The sequence below is a fragment of the Armigeres subalbatus genome, chromosome 2 (assembly GCF_024139115.2).
Source record: "Armigeres subalbatus isolate Guangzhou_Male chromosome 2, GZ_Asu_2, whole genome shotgun sequence".
Lineage (NCBI taxonomy): Eukaryota > Metazoa > Arthropoda > Insecta > Diptera > Culicidae > Armigeres > Armigeres subalbatus.
This window is the reverse complement of record NC_085140.1, coordinates 195307629-195325378: the sequence shown is the minus strand read 5'-3', so window position 1 is coordinate 195325378 and position 17750 is coordinate 195307629. Positions and strand designations below refer to the sequence as shown.

At 41.0% G+C, this 17750-nt stretch overlaps 1 protein-coding gene across 1 annotated transcript; it reads right to left on the bottom strand.

Moving 5' to 3' along the window:
• Positions 1-200: 200 nt before the first annotated feature.
• LOC134215699 (zinc finger protein 62-like) lies at positions 201-17275 on the bottom strand. The gene is made up of 3 exons (XM_062694829.1): positions 17146-17275; positions 2009-2790; positions 201-1318 (listed from the first exon to the last, which is right to left on the bottom strand). Exons 1-3 carry the CDS (start codon positions 17158-17160, stop codon positions 310-312), a joined length of 1806 nt encoding a protein of 601 aa, XP_062550813.1. The 5' UTR covers positions 17161-17275; the 3' UTR covers positions 201-309.
• Between the last annotated feature and the right edge of the window lie 475 nt (positions 17276-17750).

Here is a 17750-nt window from a genome sequence, read left to right as displayed (position 1 = left end):
AATAAAACAAATTTGGTAATGATCTGAATGTTGTGGACTTAAGCTGGTTACATAAACGGTAGAAGGCCCTATTCTCAGCAGCAAAACGCATTTCATTTTTACGGGAAATGTCATCACGTCAGAAGTCTACAAATTCCGATCCATTGGATGCTTGGATTGCCTACGATTTGTCTTTCTCGCATCAATGAGTACCAACAAGATCCTTCAAAAAGGTGTACGATATATGTAATGCCATTTAAATATTTAATAAATATCAAGTTTGTTCAATACCCCATGTCTGTTTTATGCATTAACATTCAAAATTGATGTCTAATCTGCTTTTGTCGACGCATCTTCACTAGTTGATATCATGACATCTACATCTTGCTTCGCAATCTCAGCTTTTCGCTTTTTCGCACCAATTTCCGTATGCATCCGAGTTCTGTGTCTGGCAAGGTCCATTTTCCGCCGGAACACTTGTTCGCACTGTTCGCACTGAAAATGCATCTCGCTGCTGTGGATGGCCATGTGCTTTTTCAGCTCGCTATTGTTGATAAAGGCTCTATCACATTCATTGCACTTAGCCGGCCGTTCGGTGGTGTGCATTCGACTGACGTGGTCCTTCAGCATGTGGGACTGTTTGGCTCGATAGTCACAGTGGGAACATTTGTGTCGCTTCTCCGTATCGTGGCATTTTGCGTGCTCTTTCAGAAGATAAGCTTGAGAGTACGCCTTGGGACAACGATCGCAACGAAAGGGACACTCTGTGACATGCTTGTTGGCCATGTGAGCGGCGAGGTAGGATTGGTGCTTAAAATTTTGGCCACATATGTCGCATATGGCTGTACTTTGGTCAACGTTGTGTTCTTTGTGTCTGTGAGACCACAAAGAATTTTTGAACCGGTACTTTTTGCCGCAAGTTTCACAACTGTAACGCAGGTCGAATTTCTCCCTTTCTTCCTTGGATCTTCGCTGTATCGGGCGATCTTGCTTGTCCACTTGTCTTCGGTTGTGGACTTGTTCATTATGTTGAAGTAGGAAGTCGTTATTAGTAAACTGAAATTTACACTGAGGGCACTGATGGAATGCAGCGCTGTTGATTGCAAAAATAGTGAATCTTTGGGGAAGTTGCTCGTTGCTGTTTTCTGAGTGCTTCATGCGTTTATGCCTATCCAATAATGATTGGCTCAATGATGTATGCTCGCAGTAGTCACATGTGAATAGTGTTTCAGGATGGTGTTTACGATTATGATTGATCCAACCAGGAAGATCCGAAAAAGATTTGTCACATATTTCGCAGGACTTGTGGTTGTGAAGATGAGCATTGAGATCTTTTTGTCTAGAAATAAAGATTCAAAAATACTGTACTGAATGATATTTTTAAAGTAGATTGCTTTTAAACTTCTAACTAACCCTAAACACAATATAAAGGAAAAATATCGCTTCTTTTATATTAAATACGCCTTGGTGTACGTACGTACTTGAACGCCCTTTTTTTACGATGAAGCATTCATCACCGTAAGTAAATTTTAGTCACGTTAAACAACCTCTTCCTCCGCTTGCGAGTTGTGTTACTCGCCTAGGATTTAGGATGTAGAGGGCTGAAAGTTCATCATACAGCCGAAATTCAACTTTGAAATGAGTGAATGATAAACTGCCAAACGGTCGTACTCAAATTACTAAATGATCGGGATCATCCTTGATAAATAGCTTAAGCCAGAAGATCAAGATCGTGGAACTATAGTTTAACTGCATTTATGACACACAAAAGCTCTACAATCGCTCACGTGACGTAACATTCTGATATGTGTAGAACAACAACCGCAAAGCTTCACAGAGACTAATATGGGGTGGGCTAATGGTAATGGAAGCACCTTAATGTCAATATGTAGCCAGGGGGGCAAGAACTAAATTCCTTGGTAAACTAAATTCCTTCAATTGCTAACATTAACTGCTAATCGACCTTGTGGTGCTATTAGACTTTATTTAGAATACTGATTACTTTGATATGACTTGGACAAATACTTACTCCATGAAGCCTTTTCCACAGTACTGGCAGTTGAAGTGCACGCCAGTATTATTATGCACTTCTCTTATGTGAACCATCATGCTTCCTTTGGTGGTGAATGCTCTCCCGCAAAACTCGCACTTGGCTTTCACCTCTTCTCCATCGTGTAGCAAGACGTGATTGCGGAACGACGTTCGTGAGGCCAGCACTCGTCCGCAAACGTTGCATCCATAGCGGTGGAAATTCTTCTCGTGCTGCACGTACTCCACTCGATTCCCAACCAAATATTCTTCGCCACAGCCCTCCAATTGGCATAGTTTGAACTTTTGACCATCCTTTCGTATTATTCTTCGTTTTGCCTTCGAATTTGACCTTTTTATTTGGTTGTTCACACTTTTCCCAGATTTTGATATTGGCTCAGGCGTGTCACTTTCTGAGAATGCATTTTCTGATTCAATATCATTGTCGTGATCGGATTCAATGTCAACGCTCACTTCTTCGAATATAACTTCCTTGTCTATGATCTCAATATTTCGATTGTTTCTAATGCTACCCAACAAATGTTCAATTGATAATTCTTCATTGTCGGTTAGTTTCAGTTGGTTTAGAATGTGTCTTATTTGGCCACTCTTATCAGATTCATATAAATCGACCATCGGTTGCGGATCGTTTTTTTGTCGTGAAGCCAACAAGGCTATTGCAAACTTTAGAACACACAAAGCCTGTCGTTTGAAATTGGTAAACCCCTCAATTTGCCGGGCACAAGTATTGCAAAGATATGCGGGCAACCCGGCAGCGTACTCCTAAAATATGAAACATAAGAAAAGCCTAAACAATCATTTCAATCATAGTAAGAGGGAGTGGTTATAGTTATATTTGGTGTTACCATTTATTCATAAGTTAGGATTGCCGATCAGTTTTCATCATTTGATCAGAGTTGGCTTTCTTATTAATATAATTCATTTTAGAAGTTGAATTTCGAATTTTATTGTTTGATAGGTTTGACAAAATGATCGAAACCATCCTTGATCAAAAGTAATTCCTACTTACCTCAGATGGAACGAAAGTTAGTTCATTTAGTAAATCACGAAAGTTGCTTCCAATGCACAATGGGCCACACCGATGAATTAGGACCAAAAAAATATTTTCACCTGGAGATGATATTTTAGCAACAAAGTCATACACTCATTGTTTAATTTTTATTTTAAATATCAGGAAAATAAATTGAACGTTAAAAGCATTTTCGTGCCTAATCCAAAGATATTCACGAGAAAAAAAAACAAAATAAAATCATCGCAAAAATTATTTTTTGCAGTAATTTGGAACAATATTTTTTTGGATGTTGAATAGAAATTCCTTCAAATTTCCAAAGCTTTTTTCTCGTTGTAATACTGAAAAGTTTCCCGTGAAAATGTGACGTGATAATGAACCGGTTTCAAAACGGTGATCCATCTATCCTAGGTTTAGTTAGAAGAGCTAAGCATTGCTTTGTATATTTTGATACTGGAAAACATGAGGGATTCTCACCCCCATTTGACCCATTCCCGACTAGAAGGAGATATCAAAATTATATCAACATATTTTATTATGTTATACTAAATTTTTATAACAAAATTTGTTAGAAACGAGGTGCAGGATGTTGTTAAAATATCTAAATTTCTATCAAAAATTACACTACTTGAAACAAAAAACTATCAAATTTTGTTACAATTTTATCATAAAAATAACATATTTTGTTAGAAATTTATAACATAATCAGATACAAAATATATTGTTTACTGTGCAGTTGGAATTTTTTACGGGTCGTGATAGATTTCCAGATTATGATCAACAATTAGAAATTCACTTGTCATAAGACGAGTTAATACCATCCCATTGAATTCCACCACTTAATTGTATCTTGACAGATACGTATTTCGACCTCAAAGGTAAGGCCGTCTTCAGTGTCTCGTACTTGACTCGACTTAGTCGACTTAGTCGAGTCAAGTACGAGACACTGAAGACGGCCTTACCTTTGAGGTCGAAATACGTATCTGTCAAGATACAATTAAATTAATGGGATGGTATTAACTCGTCTTATGACAAGTGAAGACATTCCACTAAAAAGCTCAAAATAATTTTCTTATCAAATTAGAAATTATTCCATTGAATTCCACCACTTAATTGTATCCTGACAGATACGTATTTCGACCTCAACAGTAAGGCCGTCTTCAGTGTCGAGTCAAGTACAAGACACTGAAGACGGCCTTACTGTTGAGGTCGAAATACGTATCTGTCAGGATACAATTAAGTGGTGGAATTCAATGGGATTGTTTAAACTCGTCTTATGACAGGTGAAAACATTCCACTAAAAAGCTCAAAATAATTTTCTTATAGAAATTATTGTTTTTGTCTGAACAAGAATATTCATGAACATGAAACTAACTATATTACAAATTATCTCAGCGTTTTGATGTCTATGGCTGGGAGACTTTGCTTCATCGATTTTAATTGCCTACTGTTGGGCAATTCAGTATTAAGCATTTTTTAAATCATAATATGATAAAATTCTGTTACAACATTTGAAAGATAATGGCTACTAAGAACAAAATTGTATCAAATTAAGTTATAAATATCCTAATATGTTAAAATTGTGTTCGGTTTTTGTTATGCTCTTCTAGTCGGGTTGTTACCCCCGACAACGGTATTCCAACAAGAAAATTGTTTTGAAAATTTGTGGGAATTCTATTCAATATCCAAAGATATTGTTTCAAACTTCCGCGAAATTCTTTTGATTTTGCACGAAAATACTTGTAATTTTTATCCCATGGTAGCTGTAGAGTTCCATCAAATGTTGCACCTTCCAACTTTTATCGAATTGTTTCAGCAACAAAAAGCAATGTTTGGCACATTTTTGCCTTTCTCGTACAACATAGTTGTACCGAAAGGCTATCGGATTACTCCAAAAAACAACAATATATTTGCATTGATTTACAAATAACAATATTTTTTATTGATACAACCACAAATAGGATTGAATTACCCATGGACTTAACCACGAGCGTCTTCTTTTTTCACGAATCTTCTTCTCTTTGCCCGAAAAAATGACATCCGCTGCGGGCCGATGAACATTTGAATGAATTCAGAGCTTTTAGTTCACCGGATGTTCACGTTGATGTTCATTTTTTGTAAACTTTGCCCTCAGATGAGGTTTTCTTCTTACTGAAAATAGACGGGTGACGTCATCGTGGTTTAGTCCATACGCGTTTCAACCATGATTTTCAGCTGTCACTGTAAATAATACATCAGAAAACAACAATATGGTCCAATGCACCGAGTTCATCATTGACGTTTGAGCGGTGCGCTGTTTACTAAGAATGAACAGTGTTCATGCAAGTGTTCATTTTTAGTAAACAGCGCCCGGCTCAAACGTCATTGTGTTCATTCGGTGCATTGGACCATTCATTGTTGTTTTTACGTTTGGAAGTGCTGCGAAACTACTTCATCGACCCTACGATGACATCAACAAAAAAGAAAAATGTAACAGAAACGAAATTGAACCAATGCATGGGCGAGTGAGAGTCATCTACCTTACCTCTGCTCCATGCCTACTTCTTGTAGATAAGATGATTTAGCGCGAGAGGCATCATCATTGCTAATCTTGCTAGCCGTCGAAACTTGACTATTCTGAATGACGGCTCACCTACATTCTTTCGCGGCCAAGTAGAATCTGCGATCGATATTTCGCTCGTATCGGCTCTCATCACCAACCGTTTTCTTTGGTCCGTGGACGCCGACTTCAGGGGAAGCGACCACACCCCAATCTGTATCACACTGGAAAACAGGGCTGCACCCGAGACTTCGAGAAGACCCCGGTGGCTTTACAACCAAGCTGATTGGACGGGCTTCCAAACCACACTCGAAGCCGAACTGGACACCGATGCTCCAATGTCAATCTCGGACTTTACCGCGGCTATCAACCTTGCAGCCTCGTCCAATATCCCGAGAACCAGTACAAAACCTGGACGCCGTGCGCTCCACTGGTGGAACGAGGACGTTAAAAAAGCAGTCAAATTGCGAAGAAAACTATTACGAGCAGTCAAACGAACAAGAAGAAACCTACCTGAAGACCACCCCGATACCATACGCACCCTGGAGGAGTATCAAGCTGCCCGTAATAGCTGCAGGCAGGTGATAAGGGAAGCGAAAGACAAATCCTGGACTGAGTTTCTCGACTCCATTAATGAAAACCAGTCCTCATCAGAGATTTGGATGCGAATAAATAGTATACAAGGAAAAAGACGGTATAAAGGAATGGCTTTAAAAGTGAAAGGTACAACCACAAGAGATCCGAAGAGCATTGCTGATTCCCTAGTGGAATATTTCTACGAGTTATCTTCACTACACCGCTATTCAGACCCATTTTTAAAACGACACCCACTTCCCGAAACAGCAGTACCCAGATTTCCAGTCCCACCAGATAAAGGTCAGAATTTCCTTCCACAATGCCCTTCAAAAGGCCTCTGGGGCCTCTGGGTGGGTCCAGACGACATAGGATACCCGATGCTGAAGAATCTTCCGTTCAGAGGAAAGACCACCCTTCTCTCCACCATCAACCAAGAGTGGACTGCCGGAACGCTTCCGAGCAGCTGGAGTCATAGCTTCGTCATACCTATACCTAAAAACAGCGGCTCTACCGAAGATGTCAGCAGCTACCGGCCAATCGCTCTGACCAGCTGCATCTCTAAAATAATGGAGCGAATGGTTAATCGACGGCTGATCGAGTTTCTGGCAGAGAACCGGAGACTAGACTATCGACAGCACGCCTTCCGGCCCGGCCTCGGAACCGGCACTTATCTGGCATCTCTTGGACAGATCATTGATGACGCAACAAAAAACGGGCTCCACATTGAGATGGCGTCCTTGGATCTCGCTAAGGCTTACAATAGAACTTGGTGTCCTGGTATCCTAGATAAGATGGCGAGTTGGGGAATTACTGGAAACTTGCTTACTTTCATTAAGAACTTTTTGAGTGGACGTACCTTCCAGGTTCTCGTGGGCTATTGCGAATCAAATATATTTAAAGAAGAAACAGGCGTTCCACAGGGTTCGGTAATTGCGGTTACTCTATTTCTTGTGGCCATGAGCGGTATCTTCTCCGTACTCCCCAGTGGAATATATATACTCGTTTACGCTGATGATATCCTTCTCATCGTGACCGGCGTACACCCGAGAAGTGTCAGGCGAAAGTTACAGGCAGCAGTTACCGCGGTCGCCAAATGGGCACAGGAGGCCGGTTTTGACATCTCAGTGGAAAAATGCGTCAGATTACATGCCCAGTTGCATCCCGAGAACGGTCGCGTGCGTTTCAATTTTGATACGGTCGAATCGTGAACGGAATTAACAAGTGTGTAGAGAGCGAAATCATCCAAAAATCACCTGTGCGAGTTCCCGAGGGAAGATATTAGTGAAAATTGAGAATTAATACCGAATTAGTGACAAAGTTCAAGCAATTTACTGCGATAAGTGCAAGAGACGCCAGCTGCTTGCGGCGGCCATTTTGTTTCGACATACAGAAAAAAAACTAGTGAGGTTAGGTGCAAAGTGACATATCATGGAGGAACCTGATGGTTCCGAAGAAGATGGTGCTATCGGGGGAGATAACCCGGTAAACCAAGATGTCGGAAATCCGTCTGTAACCGAACACAGTAGAAAATCCGGTTATGACCGACAGCAGAACGGTAGACAGCAATGGAACAACATCGTGTACACCCTCTCCGACACACCCCCAAATAAAGTCTACGTCGAACTGGTAGATAAGCAAAGACCAGATGCAAAAATCAATAAGTTCGCACTCGGAGCAACGATCCGGAAAATTCCAGGACTTCGCGGACACATAATCGACATGAAGTATGTCGGCCGATTCAAAGTCATCGTGCTGCTAAACAACTTCATCAAGGCGAATTTACTACTACAAAAAATGAACACCGAAAGCACATACTACCGAGCATACATCCCAACCCATCTGATTTCGATCACCGGAAAAATCACAGGAGTTCCAGTACATCTCACAGAAGAAGAAATTGAAAACGACCTGGAATGCGAAGTCCCGGTACTGCAAATCCGCCGATTACATCGATTCATCAATGGAAACAAAATACCATCAAGTGCTGTCAGTGTGACATTCCGCACAAACAAGCTCCCTGAAAAGGTGAGACTGTTTTCCTGCATTGCACGCGTGCTACCCTTCATCAAGAAAGTTGATCTGTGTGAGAACTGCTTGAGGTACGGCCACCGGACCATCAATTGCAATGGCTCACGCCGTTGTCGACAGTGTGGCAACCGCCACGAAGAGGAAATAGATTACGAACAATGCCAGCAACCCATCAGATGTGCTAGTTGCAGAACAGAAGGGCACAGTTCCACCGACCCGAAATGTCCAGAAAGAAAACGCCAAATGAACATCAACACAGTCCGCGCGAAAACGAATCTGACGTACACCGAGGCCCGAGACCAGTGCCCAGTCACGTGCTCTAACGGGTATGAAATTCTGAGCAACATGCAGGACTACCCATCGCTAGAAACTTATGCATCAGCCGTGAAATCCAACGAGAATTTCAAGCAACAGTGGGAGAAAACAAACTTACCACGAGAACGCATCGCTCCAGCGGTGAAGCTGTGGAAGCCGGCTGAAAACGAGAAGGATAAGCGAAGAAAAGGGAAACGACAACGCGAAGCTGGTGCAGAGGACGGCTCTGATAAGGAAACGCTTGACCAAAAGCAGAAGAAATCAGAATTAAGCACCGGCGTGGGGCTGAATAACCCCCACCGGGTACATGACACGGAGCGAATTCAAAGTCTCGTACAGGAGGCTACACAAAAAGCGGTCGAAAATGCGAATAGGGTATTTCAAGAGCAGGTTATGAAGTTTATTTCCATGATTGTCGATCAAAATTTACCCAACGAAGTTCAAGAGACATTCAAAGTGATTTCAAACGAGTGTTTTGATCTCAGGAGAACAATTGTATAATTAAAATTTTAAAAATGGCTAATTTGTTTAAAATTTTCCAAAGCAACATCCAAAGTTTGAGTTCCAACAAATCAGAAATCCAAAGAGTATTAGAATCGGAAAATTACGACGTTGCATTGTTGTCGGAAACATGGACACAATATGAGCTAGAAAAAACCAATAGATATAATATTTCAAATTTCCATAAAATACTACAGTCAAGATCAGATAACTATGGCGGTACAGCCATTTACCTCAGAAATTCATACAATTACTACCCAGTACAAATACCAACATTGTCTGAACACACCCAAATAGTAGCAATTAGAATAGCAGGATCAGATTTAGTAATAGCATCAATTTATGTCAGCCCAACAATTCCTAACAATATGTTTGAGGACGATATGAGTAGAATAGTTGTCGCACTTCGACCGTTTAAGAAGACGATTATAGGAGGGGACCTCAACGCCCACCACTATGTGTGGGACAACGATGTGAGCAGAAACGACCGACGAGGGGAAATTTTGTTACAGATTGTAAACGACTACAATCTACTTCTGCTGAACAATGGATCGAAAACGTTTATACCCATTCAAACTAATAGAAATTCTTCAGCAATTGACTTGACAATGTGTACAGCAGCTCTTTTTCCGGAAGCTTCCTGGAAAGTACTGGACACTGGCATCGGAGGCAGCCATCACCTATCTGTTGAAACGTGCCTCAACTTAACACGTGCCAATCGAGAGGTAAGGTACATATACAACCGTAAACGAATCCATGAAGAAAAATCACAATTGGACAATACGACGATAAAGCGGAAGATTTGGTAGACTACATGAAGCGAATTTCGGAAAAACACAAAAAGAAGGATGTTCGAAAGTCAAAATTCTGGTGGAGACGTTAATAAAGCCTGGAAGGAGAAGAGTGAAGCAAGGAAAAATTTCAACAGCATGTCCAGTGAAGTTAATTTGATCGAGTTTAAGAGAAAACAGCCATTTTCTAACGAAAGAAGCGACAGGAGATTCTTAAGAAATTGCAGGAGTTTCCGGAAGAAGTAACCCGTTCACCGATTCCAAAGAGCTGTGGAAAAAAATCAACCGTCTATCTGGGAAACATGTTCATCGAACGCAAAACAACGTAGCCTGGGATGTTCAAGAAGAAGCAGAAGATTTTCTGGACACGCACTTCGGAAAAAATGATGGACGTGTCGAAGGGTCCTACGGAGTATCCGCACACTACGACATTCTCAACCTTGAAAGCTGGCATCGTATCCTACATCGGAAGAAAAATACAGCTCCAGGAAACGACCGTATCACCTATGAAGTGCTTAGAAACTTAAGCGCAACGAGCACCACAAGTATTATCGAGGACCTAAATAGAATGTGGAGGAACGGCAGGATCAGTGACACTCTAAAAACCATTAAAGTTGTTGCGATCCCAAAACCTGGAAGAGACCAGAGCACGGCAACCGGAAAACGGCCAATATCTCTAGTACCAACGCCAACCAAAATCGTAAATTCCGCGGTTTTGGAAAGATTACAAGACTTCATGGAGCAACGAAATATCCTTCCCAAAACATCTTTCGGATTCCGTAGAAATATGTCGACAAATACTTGCCTCTCCTACGTAATCAACAGCATCAAGCAAAATAAACGGGATGGATTCATCTCTGCTATGGTTTGCGTGGATTTATCTAACGCCTTCAATGCCGTGCAAACGGATAAGCTGGAAGAAGTACTGTGCTCCTTGATGGTGCCCAACGAACTGATTGTCTGGATAACTTCCTTTCTTCATAATCGCCAAATAATGATGCAGCTAAGGAATGGAACTGCAGTTCGCCTTATCTCCAACGGCCTGCCGCAGGGTGACGTGTTATCGCCAACCTTATTCAACCTGTATACCGTGGGGCTCCATACCAGTACTACCGGCAAGGACGTAGTCCTAGTGCAATACGCAGACGACTTTGGGATAATCGTCAAGGCCCAAAATATAGATGCACTTACCAGAAACGTACAAAACGCTGTGGATAAATTCACACTAGAAACGCAAAACCTGAACTTCACAATCAATCCGGAGAAAACAAAAATAATCCTCTTCACGAACGGTGACAGAACCCTGAGGGTCTGTCTCATTTGGAGAATTAAACTGAAATTAAACTTAAAAGTGACATTTCAATAATTATCAAATAACCCTGCTCGCAGAGCAAGATTACTTTTGACAGATATCGAATCATTTTGCATCGATGTCTTATTGGAATTGCTGGGTAGCACCAGCCATTCTTATGACTGGGTTATTTAATAATTTTCGAACTGTCACTTTTAAGTTTAATTCTCCAAATGAGACAGAGCCTAAATGTCAATATAAATAACACCCCTCTAGAAACGGTGAAAAGCACTCGTCACCTGGGAGTGACGATAGATCGTTACCTCAGCTTCGGGATTCATATAAGGGAGACCCGGAAAAAAATCAACGACAGGCTAAATATGATTAAGATAATATCCGGCATAAAATGTGGAAGCCATCCTCAAGTGCTGACGAAGGTCTACACGGCTCTTATAAGAAGCGTAATGGAATATGGCTGTACTGTCACGTGGAACGCTAAGAAGAGCAATCGAGCCATAATAAAAACTCTTAACAATCAGTGCTTACGAAAGGTAACTGGATGCACAAAAAGTACACCACTTAACGCTCTGACAGCAATCTCTGCTCAAGAACCATTGGACTTACGAATGGAATATGCAACAGGAAGAAACATTGCACGGTGCTTTGAAAGGAGAAACGTAGTTTCGGAACAGCTTAGACAAGCGCAGGTGAATGAAGCAGGAGGGGAAGACAAGTTCTCATTCATGGAGGTCACATACTACAAAAACAAAATGATATTCGACAGAATCATGCCAATCGTGGATGTGCCTAGTTCTGTTACAGTTGAAATTAGTGCTTCACTAGATGGAATATCGGGACCGAAGAAAAACCAACCAATCGCTAAACTAAAACAAGCAACATTGGGAATAATGTATGGCAAGTACAAAGGAAGGGGAAGAGTATTTACCGATGCCTCTAAAGAGTCGACAGTCTGCGGAATAGGTGTATACATCGAAATGGGACAGATAAGACGATCTCTACGGCTAGATCTGAGCGTTAGCATCACAGCAGCGGAGATTCAGGCCATCGAAATAGCTCTGAAATTAATCGAAGAGAGACAACTCTACAACCAAGTTATATATACAGATTCCATGGCGGCCTGCCAAATGCTTGCAAATGCAATGGCAATGAACTTGCGGATGAATTAGCTCGGAAAGGTCTGAGTGCAACGTCAGCAGTAGAACACGCTTTGTTTACGAAAGATGTTTTTGGATTATTGAGAGCACAGATGCTGCAGAACACTAAGCTGTGGTACGAGGAGTACTCTAAGGAGAAGGGTAAGCGATATTTTGAAATACAGAAGGAATACTGTGAAAAACCGTGGTATCAAGGCGTAAACCTCGATGGAAGAAGTGTCAGGTTGATAAACCGTCTAATGACCGGGCACAACTACTCCCGCTTCTGGTTAGCTCGAATGAAGATCGTGGAAGACGAATTATGCGAATTGTGTCAAGAAACTGAGACAGCGGACCACGTTATCATGGATTGTCCACGATACGGCCATGAACGGATGAATTACACTTTCGAACTCCAACATAGCACTCTAGTTGAACTATTAAAAACAAACAATATTACGCTATACAAAGAAATTTGTGACTTTGTAAAAACCTGCAAGCTGAACTTGTAACGCGCGAGAATCGCAAAGTCAACAGGGCATATAGTCAAACTTGACTGGTCCTCTAATCGAGCTGTCATCATCCGGCTCAAAGAAGAAGAAGAAGAAGAAGAAGATTACATGCTTGTGAATCAAACCACGTTCCACCATCAAAACCCATCATAATCAACAAACAGCCGATACCAACTAAGCGTAACATAAATAAAAATCCTAGGAATCGGCATCGATAGAAATCTGACTTTTCGTGACCATTTCCGCAAGCTGAAGGAAGCTTACAAAAATCGAGTTCGCCTAATCATAAATATCACTAACAAACGCACCCGCAGTGATAGAGCGAGACCTAGCCGTGTTTCCGATGCTATTATTGATAGCCGGCTGTTTTAAGGCATTGAACTTACCTGCCGCGCTATGGAACTCATGATTACTACTTTATCTCCGATCTACAACAACACTATTAGAGCGCTGTCAGGGTTACTCCCTTCCACTCCCGCCAACTCTGCCTGTGTCGAAGCTGGCACTCTGCCGTTCCGTCATAAGACTGCACTGACAATATGCTGCAGGGCAATAGGATATTTGGAAAAAACCAAAGACGATGGGCAGATTTGTCTCCTCGAAGAGCAGGCTAACCGCGCCCTAAATAACGTGGCCGGATCCACGCTTCCCCCGGTGGAAGGGCTCCACCGTATTGGGCCGCAAAGCTGGATGGCCAGAAAAATCATATTCGACCGAACGATGAATACCCATCTTCAAAGAGGAACGAACTCGACGCGGGCAAAAACGCTTTTTGCTGAAATGATCAATCATAAATACTTCACATCCACTATGAGATTCTCCGATGGATCAAAGGTGGCTGATACCGTTGGTGTGGGTATTTTTGGACATGACGTTAAGAAATTCTACAGCCTACCCGAACAATGTTCCGTCTTCTCGGCGGAAGCAGCGGCCCTCTATGTTGCTGCCTCTAAACAGAGCGACAAACCGGTACTGATTGCAACTGATTCCGCTAGCGCCATACTGGCCTTGGAATCGCCGAAAGCTAAACATCCTTGGATTCAGGCAATTCAGACGCTCCTGGATGACGAAGAGCGCAATATTACGTTTACCTGGGTCCCGGGACATTGCGGAATCATCGGGAACGAAGAAGCTGACTCCCTTGCTAACATCGGCCGAACTGGACGCCGCCTCACAAATTGTGTACCCGGGGCAGATGTTAAGCTATGGTGTAGGCGGACAATTGAAAACGCATGGTTGAGGGAATGGAGAGGTGAACAATCATTGTTCCTCCGAAAAATAAAAGGAGATACGGGAAAATGGAAAGACCGACATAACTGGAGAGAACAAATCGTCCTGTCTAGACTACGAACAGGACATTCCAGGATATCGCACGATTTCTCTGGAGAATCACCATTTCGCAAGATATGCGACATCTGCAACACCCCTAACACTGTGGAGCACGTACTCTGTGAATGTCCCCATCTGGATTACCTTAGAACCACCCATCAGTTGGGAAGCATCAGAGACGTGCTCCGTAGGCGAGTGAAACAAAACTTAAAAACTTTTGCGCTAATTTAACCCCCCCCCCCCTTTGCCAGATATTCGGTGACATCGAATGTGCCAATATGGACTCGTTGGAAGAATCCCACACTTGTATTGTCAGATTTTCTGGATATGATACACTGCGCGGCGTTTGTAATGTTCCCAAATGGGTACTTGCACAAAACTTCACGCGGCGAATGACTGTCGAAAGGTACGGCCGCGCCAAACGATACACCGCAATGCTATTCACCCATAAGAATCAAGTAAACGGGTGCAGAAAGCGCGGCGGTACCTTTCATGAAGGGTTCGCCGCGTGCAATTTTGAGAAAATCAGACAATATACCGCGATACTGCCTCTCCCCACCCAATCACTGACGACACGTGCATGAAAATGGACATCGATTGAAATTCAACCCAACCCCCAAATGCAGATAACCGTCCAAGGCACCAAAACTGGACTACGATCGCAACTCAACCTAGTAGGCAACTTCCTCCACACACGATACGTAAACGTTTTAAACAAAAACATGAACAATGAAAAAATAGCATACAATCAAATAATTTGGAAATTACTACAAAATCTCAGACTAGGCAATACCCTTCAGGTCCCCCTAGTTTTTTCATAGCTCTGAGAGGAACCAGCCTCGGGCTGAAAATCTCAATAATAAAGACATAAAAAAAACAAGATGATTTAGGTTGATCAGTTCATACCTTGGTTCATACAATTTTTCCATTTTACGGAATGGTTGTCAAAAGAACGATATTATTATTGTTGCAATCATGCGATGCAGGATTGAAACAACAATAATGTTTAATTGAATGAAGCAGTGAATCAGCGTTGAAACAACAATTTTGTAGATTGAAACTTGATGCAACAATCGAAATTGTTTGTTAATGACCTGTGCAATAGTCTTCGCTTCTCTAGGCTTTTATTCGCTGACAATTTAAAGATATATCGTGAAATTGAGACTAGTTGGATTGCTGCTTTCTCCAAAATGACATTGATACATTTCTACGATGGTGCTCATGAAATGGTAGTCAATGTTGCTAAATGCAGTTCCATAACATTCAGCCGTTTGCGAGATCCATTGCTGACTGATTACTTTATTGAAAACAGCCGTTTATTACGAGTTTCATCGATCAAAGACTTGGGTGTCATTATTGACTCTAAAGTCAGATTTAACGACCACATCAACATGATCACAGCCAAATCATTTGCCATGCTGGGATTTTTGAAAAGAAACACGAATCCATTCCAGGACATTATGCGCTAAAAGCGTTGTATTGTGCTCTCGTCCACAGTCTGCTAGAATATGCAGTCGTTGTATGGGCACCCTTTCATGCAACATTGACTAACAGAATCGAAGTCATTCAACGAAACTTCATCAGATATGCTCTCCGGGTGCGGGTACTACAGGGCCGGATTTAGCCGGAAGGGGCCCCGAGGCCAACAGCTTGTGGGGGCCCCAAAATGTACATTGAACACATCATCCGACTTCAATGAAATGACAAACAAACGACGACGAGGCAAAAGGAAAGTGAAGTTCCCAGAAATCAGTTCAGAAAAAATATCAAAAAAACGAAATAATTAATATTGAGCGTCTTAGGGGAAAATGTTACAAGGTTAAAATAATGGAAGTAAATGGAAGTTTGAAATATTTTAACATCAAAAAAACGTTATCGTAGAAAAATTATTGTTTAAAAAAGTTATTATTGTAAAGATAATAAGCAAAATAGTGGCTCTGTGAAGCTGAAATCGATGAGTGAGCCTTTAAATGAACGAGCCTTTTCGATGAAAAATAACGGGTATCATTCAATCATTTGGCATTCATACTTGTGATACTTGTGTTTCATACTTGTGTTTCCAACGATGTCTAATATGCTTATTTTGGCTTCTTCGGTCATGGAATGTTTGTGAAATACAGCTGGAGCTAAAAAAAATACATGCGTTCATAAGTACCTTTACTTTTAATGTTGATGTTAACGTAAAATGTATTCTAAATTTTCAACAGAATAGATTAAATGCTTACCAGATAATTTAAAGATGATTTTTAAATGTTTCCATTGCTTTTTGCTTCTTCACGTGTTTTTAACAGCAATGGAGCACGTTAGAGGTTATTCGTCTGACAGAAGGGGTTTGCCGAGACTCGGTTAGACTCCGAACTACCGATCACTATGGCAAACTTGATTGCCGAGTTTCAGTAACTTGTGTAAACGTCATATTTATTCACGAGATATCAGTAAAAATAAACTTTAACGAACGTGTTCGTCAATTTATATTACCGAGAAATAAAATGTCGATTAAGTGTAGAGAATCGATTGATCGAATTTTTTTTACGGGAAAGGTCAATTAAAAAAATGAAAATAAAAATTCCGATTTTGTGTTCTCTTTTTTATCCCCCCCAAATTTACCAGTGGGTGATAAAAACGGGATATTACTGTGAGATTTGTTGAAAAAATGATATAAACATACAGCTTCAGCAATGTGTCTTAAAATTAAATAAGGAACAACTTTCTAGTCTGGTAGAATATTGAAATGAGCAATACAGAAGTTACTAAATTTATCTCAAAATGTAAACATCCAAATAAAGCTTAAACAAGTTCCTATGACTTTGCTGGAGACACTATTGTTGCTAATATATCATCTCTAAAGGAAAAATATTTTTTCATCTAAATTTCTCGGCGTGGCCCATTGTACAATGCTTTGTTTTGATTTTATTTTTCTGCACATCAAAGCGAATATCTACTTTTCCAACCACAAACACAGCCAAACTATTAACAAACTACCCTACTATTGCGGATATAAATTAATCAACTTGAAACCACTTAAAATAAATCGTAATAGCAAATATATAGTATATTAACAATATAGCTCACTTCGTGAATCTCCATATATTAGGCCATTGTGCATTGATTACTAAACACTAAATGTAAAACATGCTTTTAACTGTACCAGCTCGGAGGCTTTAGCTGACTCCCTTCACCGTTTGAACGTTCCTGACTACCTGTGCAAGGTCCTGAAAGGCTACTTCAAGGATAGATTACTGTTGAACAACACCACGGTAATCGATTATCTGACTGGCACTGTGGTACATCATGTACCATCATGAATCTATTGTAAAATAAGATCAACAATGATCAGTTGAAATATCTCCAAATATACAAAACAAATGAATTTAAGTGAGGATTCGCTTCGATTCATGCAACTGTTTATCCAGATAACTTGCTTTACATGTCGCTCGGAAATCATGTTCTTCGGTCTTGGGCCAACGTGTTTCCTAAATTGCTACCGTGCTCACGTCATGCTTTTGCAGCCAGTGACGGGAAATGACATTACGATGTCATGGGACTAATTTGCTAATATTTTTTTTCCACACATTATTTACATTTATGTTTTTTTTTATATAAACATGTAGCCCTTAAAGGACGCTATAACTTTTTTCTAATAGGTCATTTATCTAAATCTGATATTGGCGGCGTGA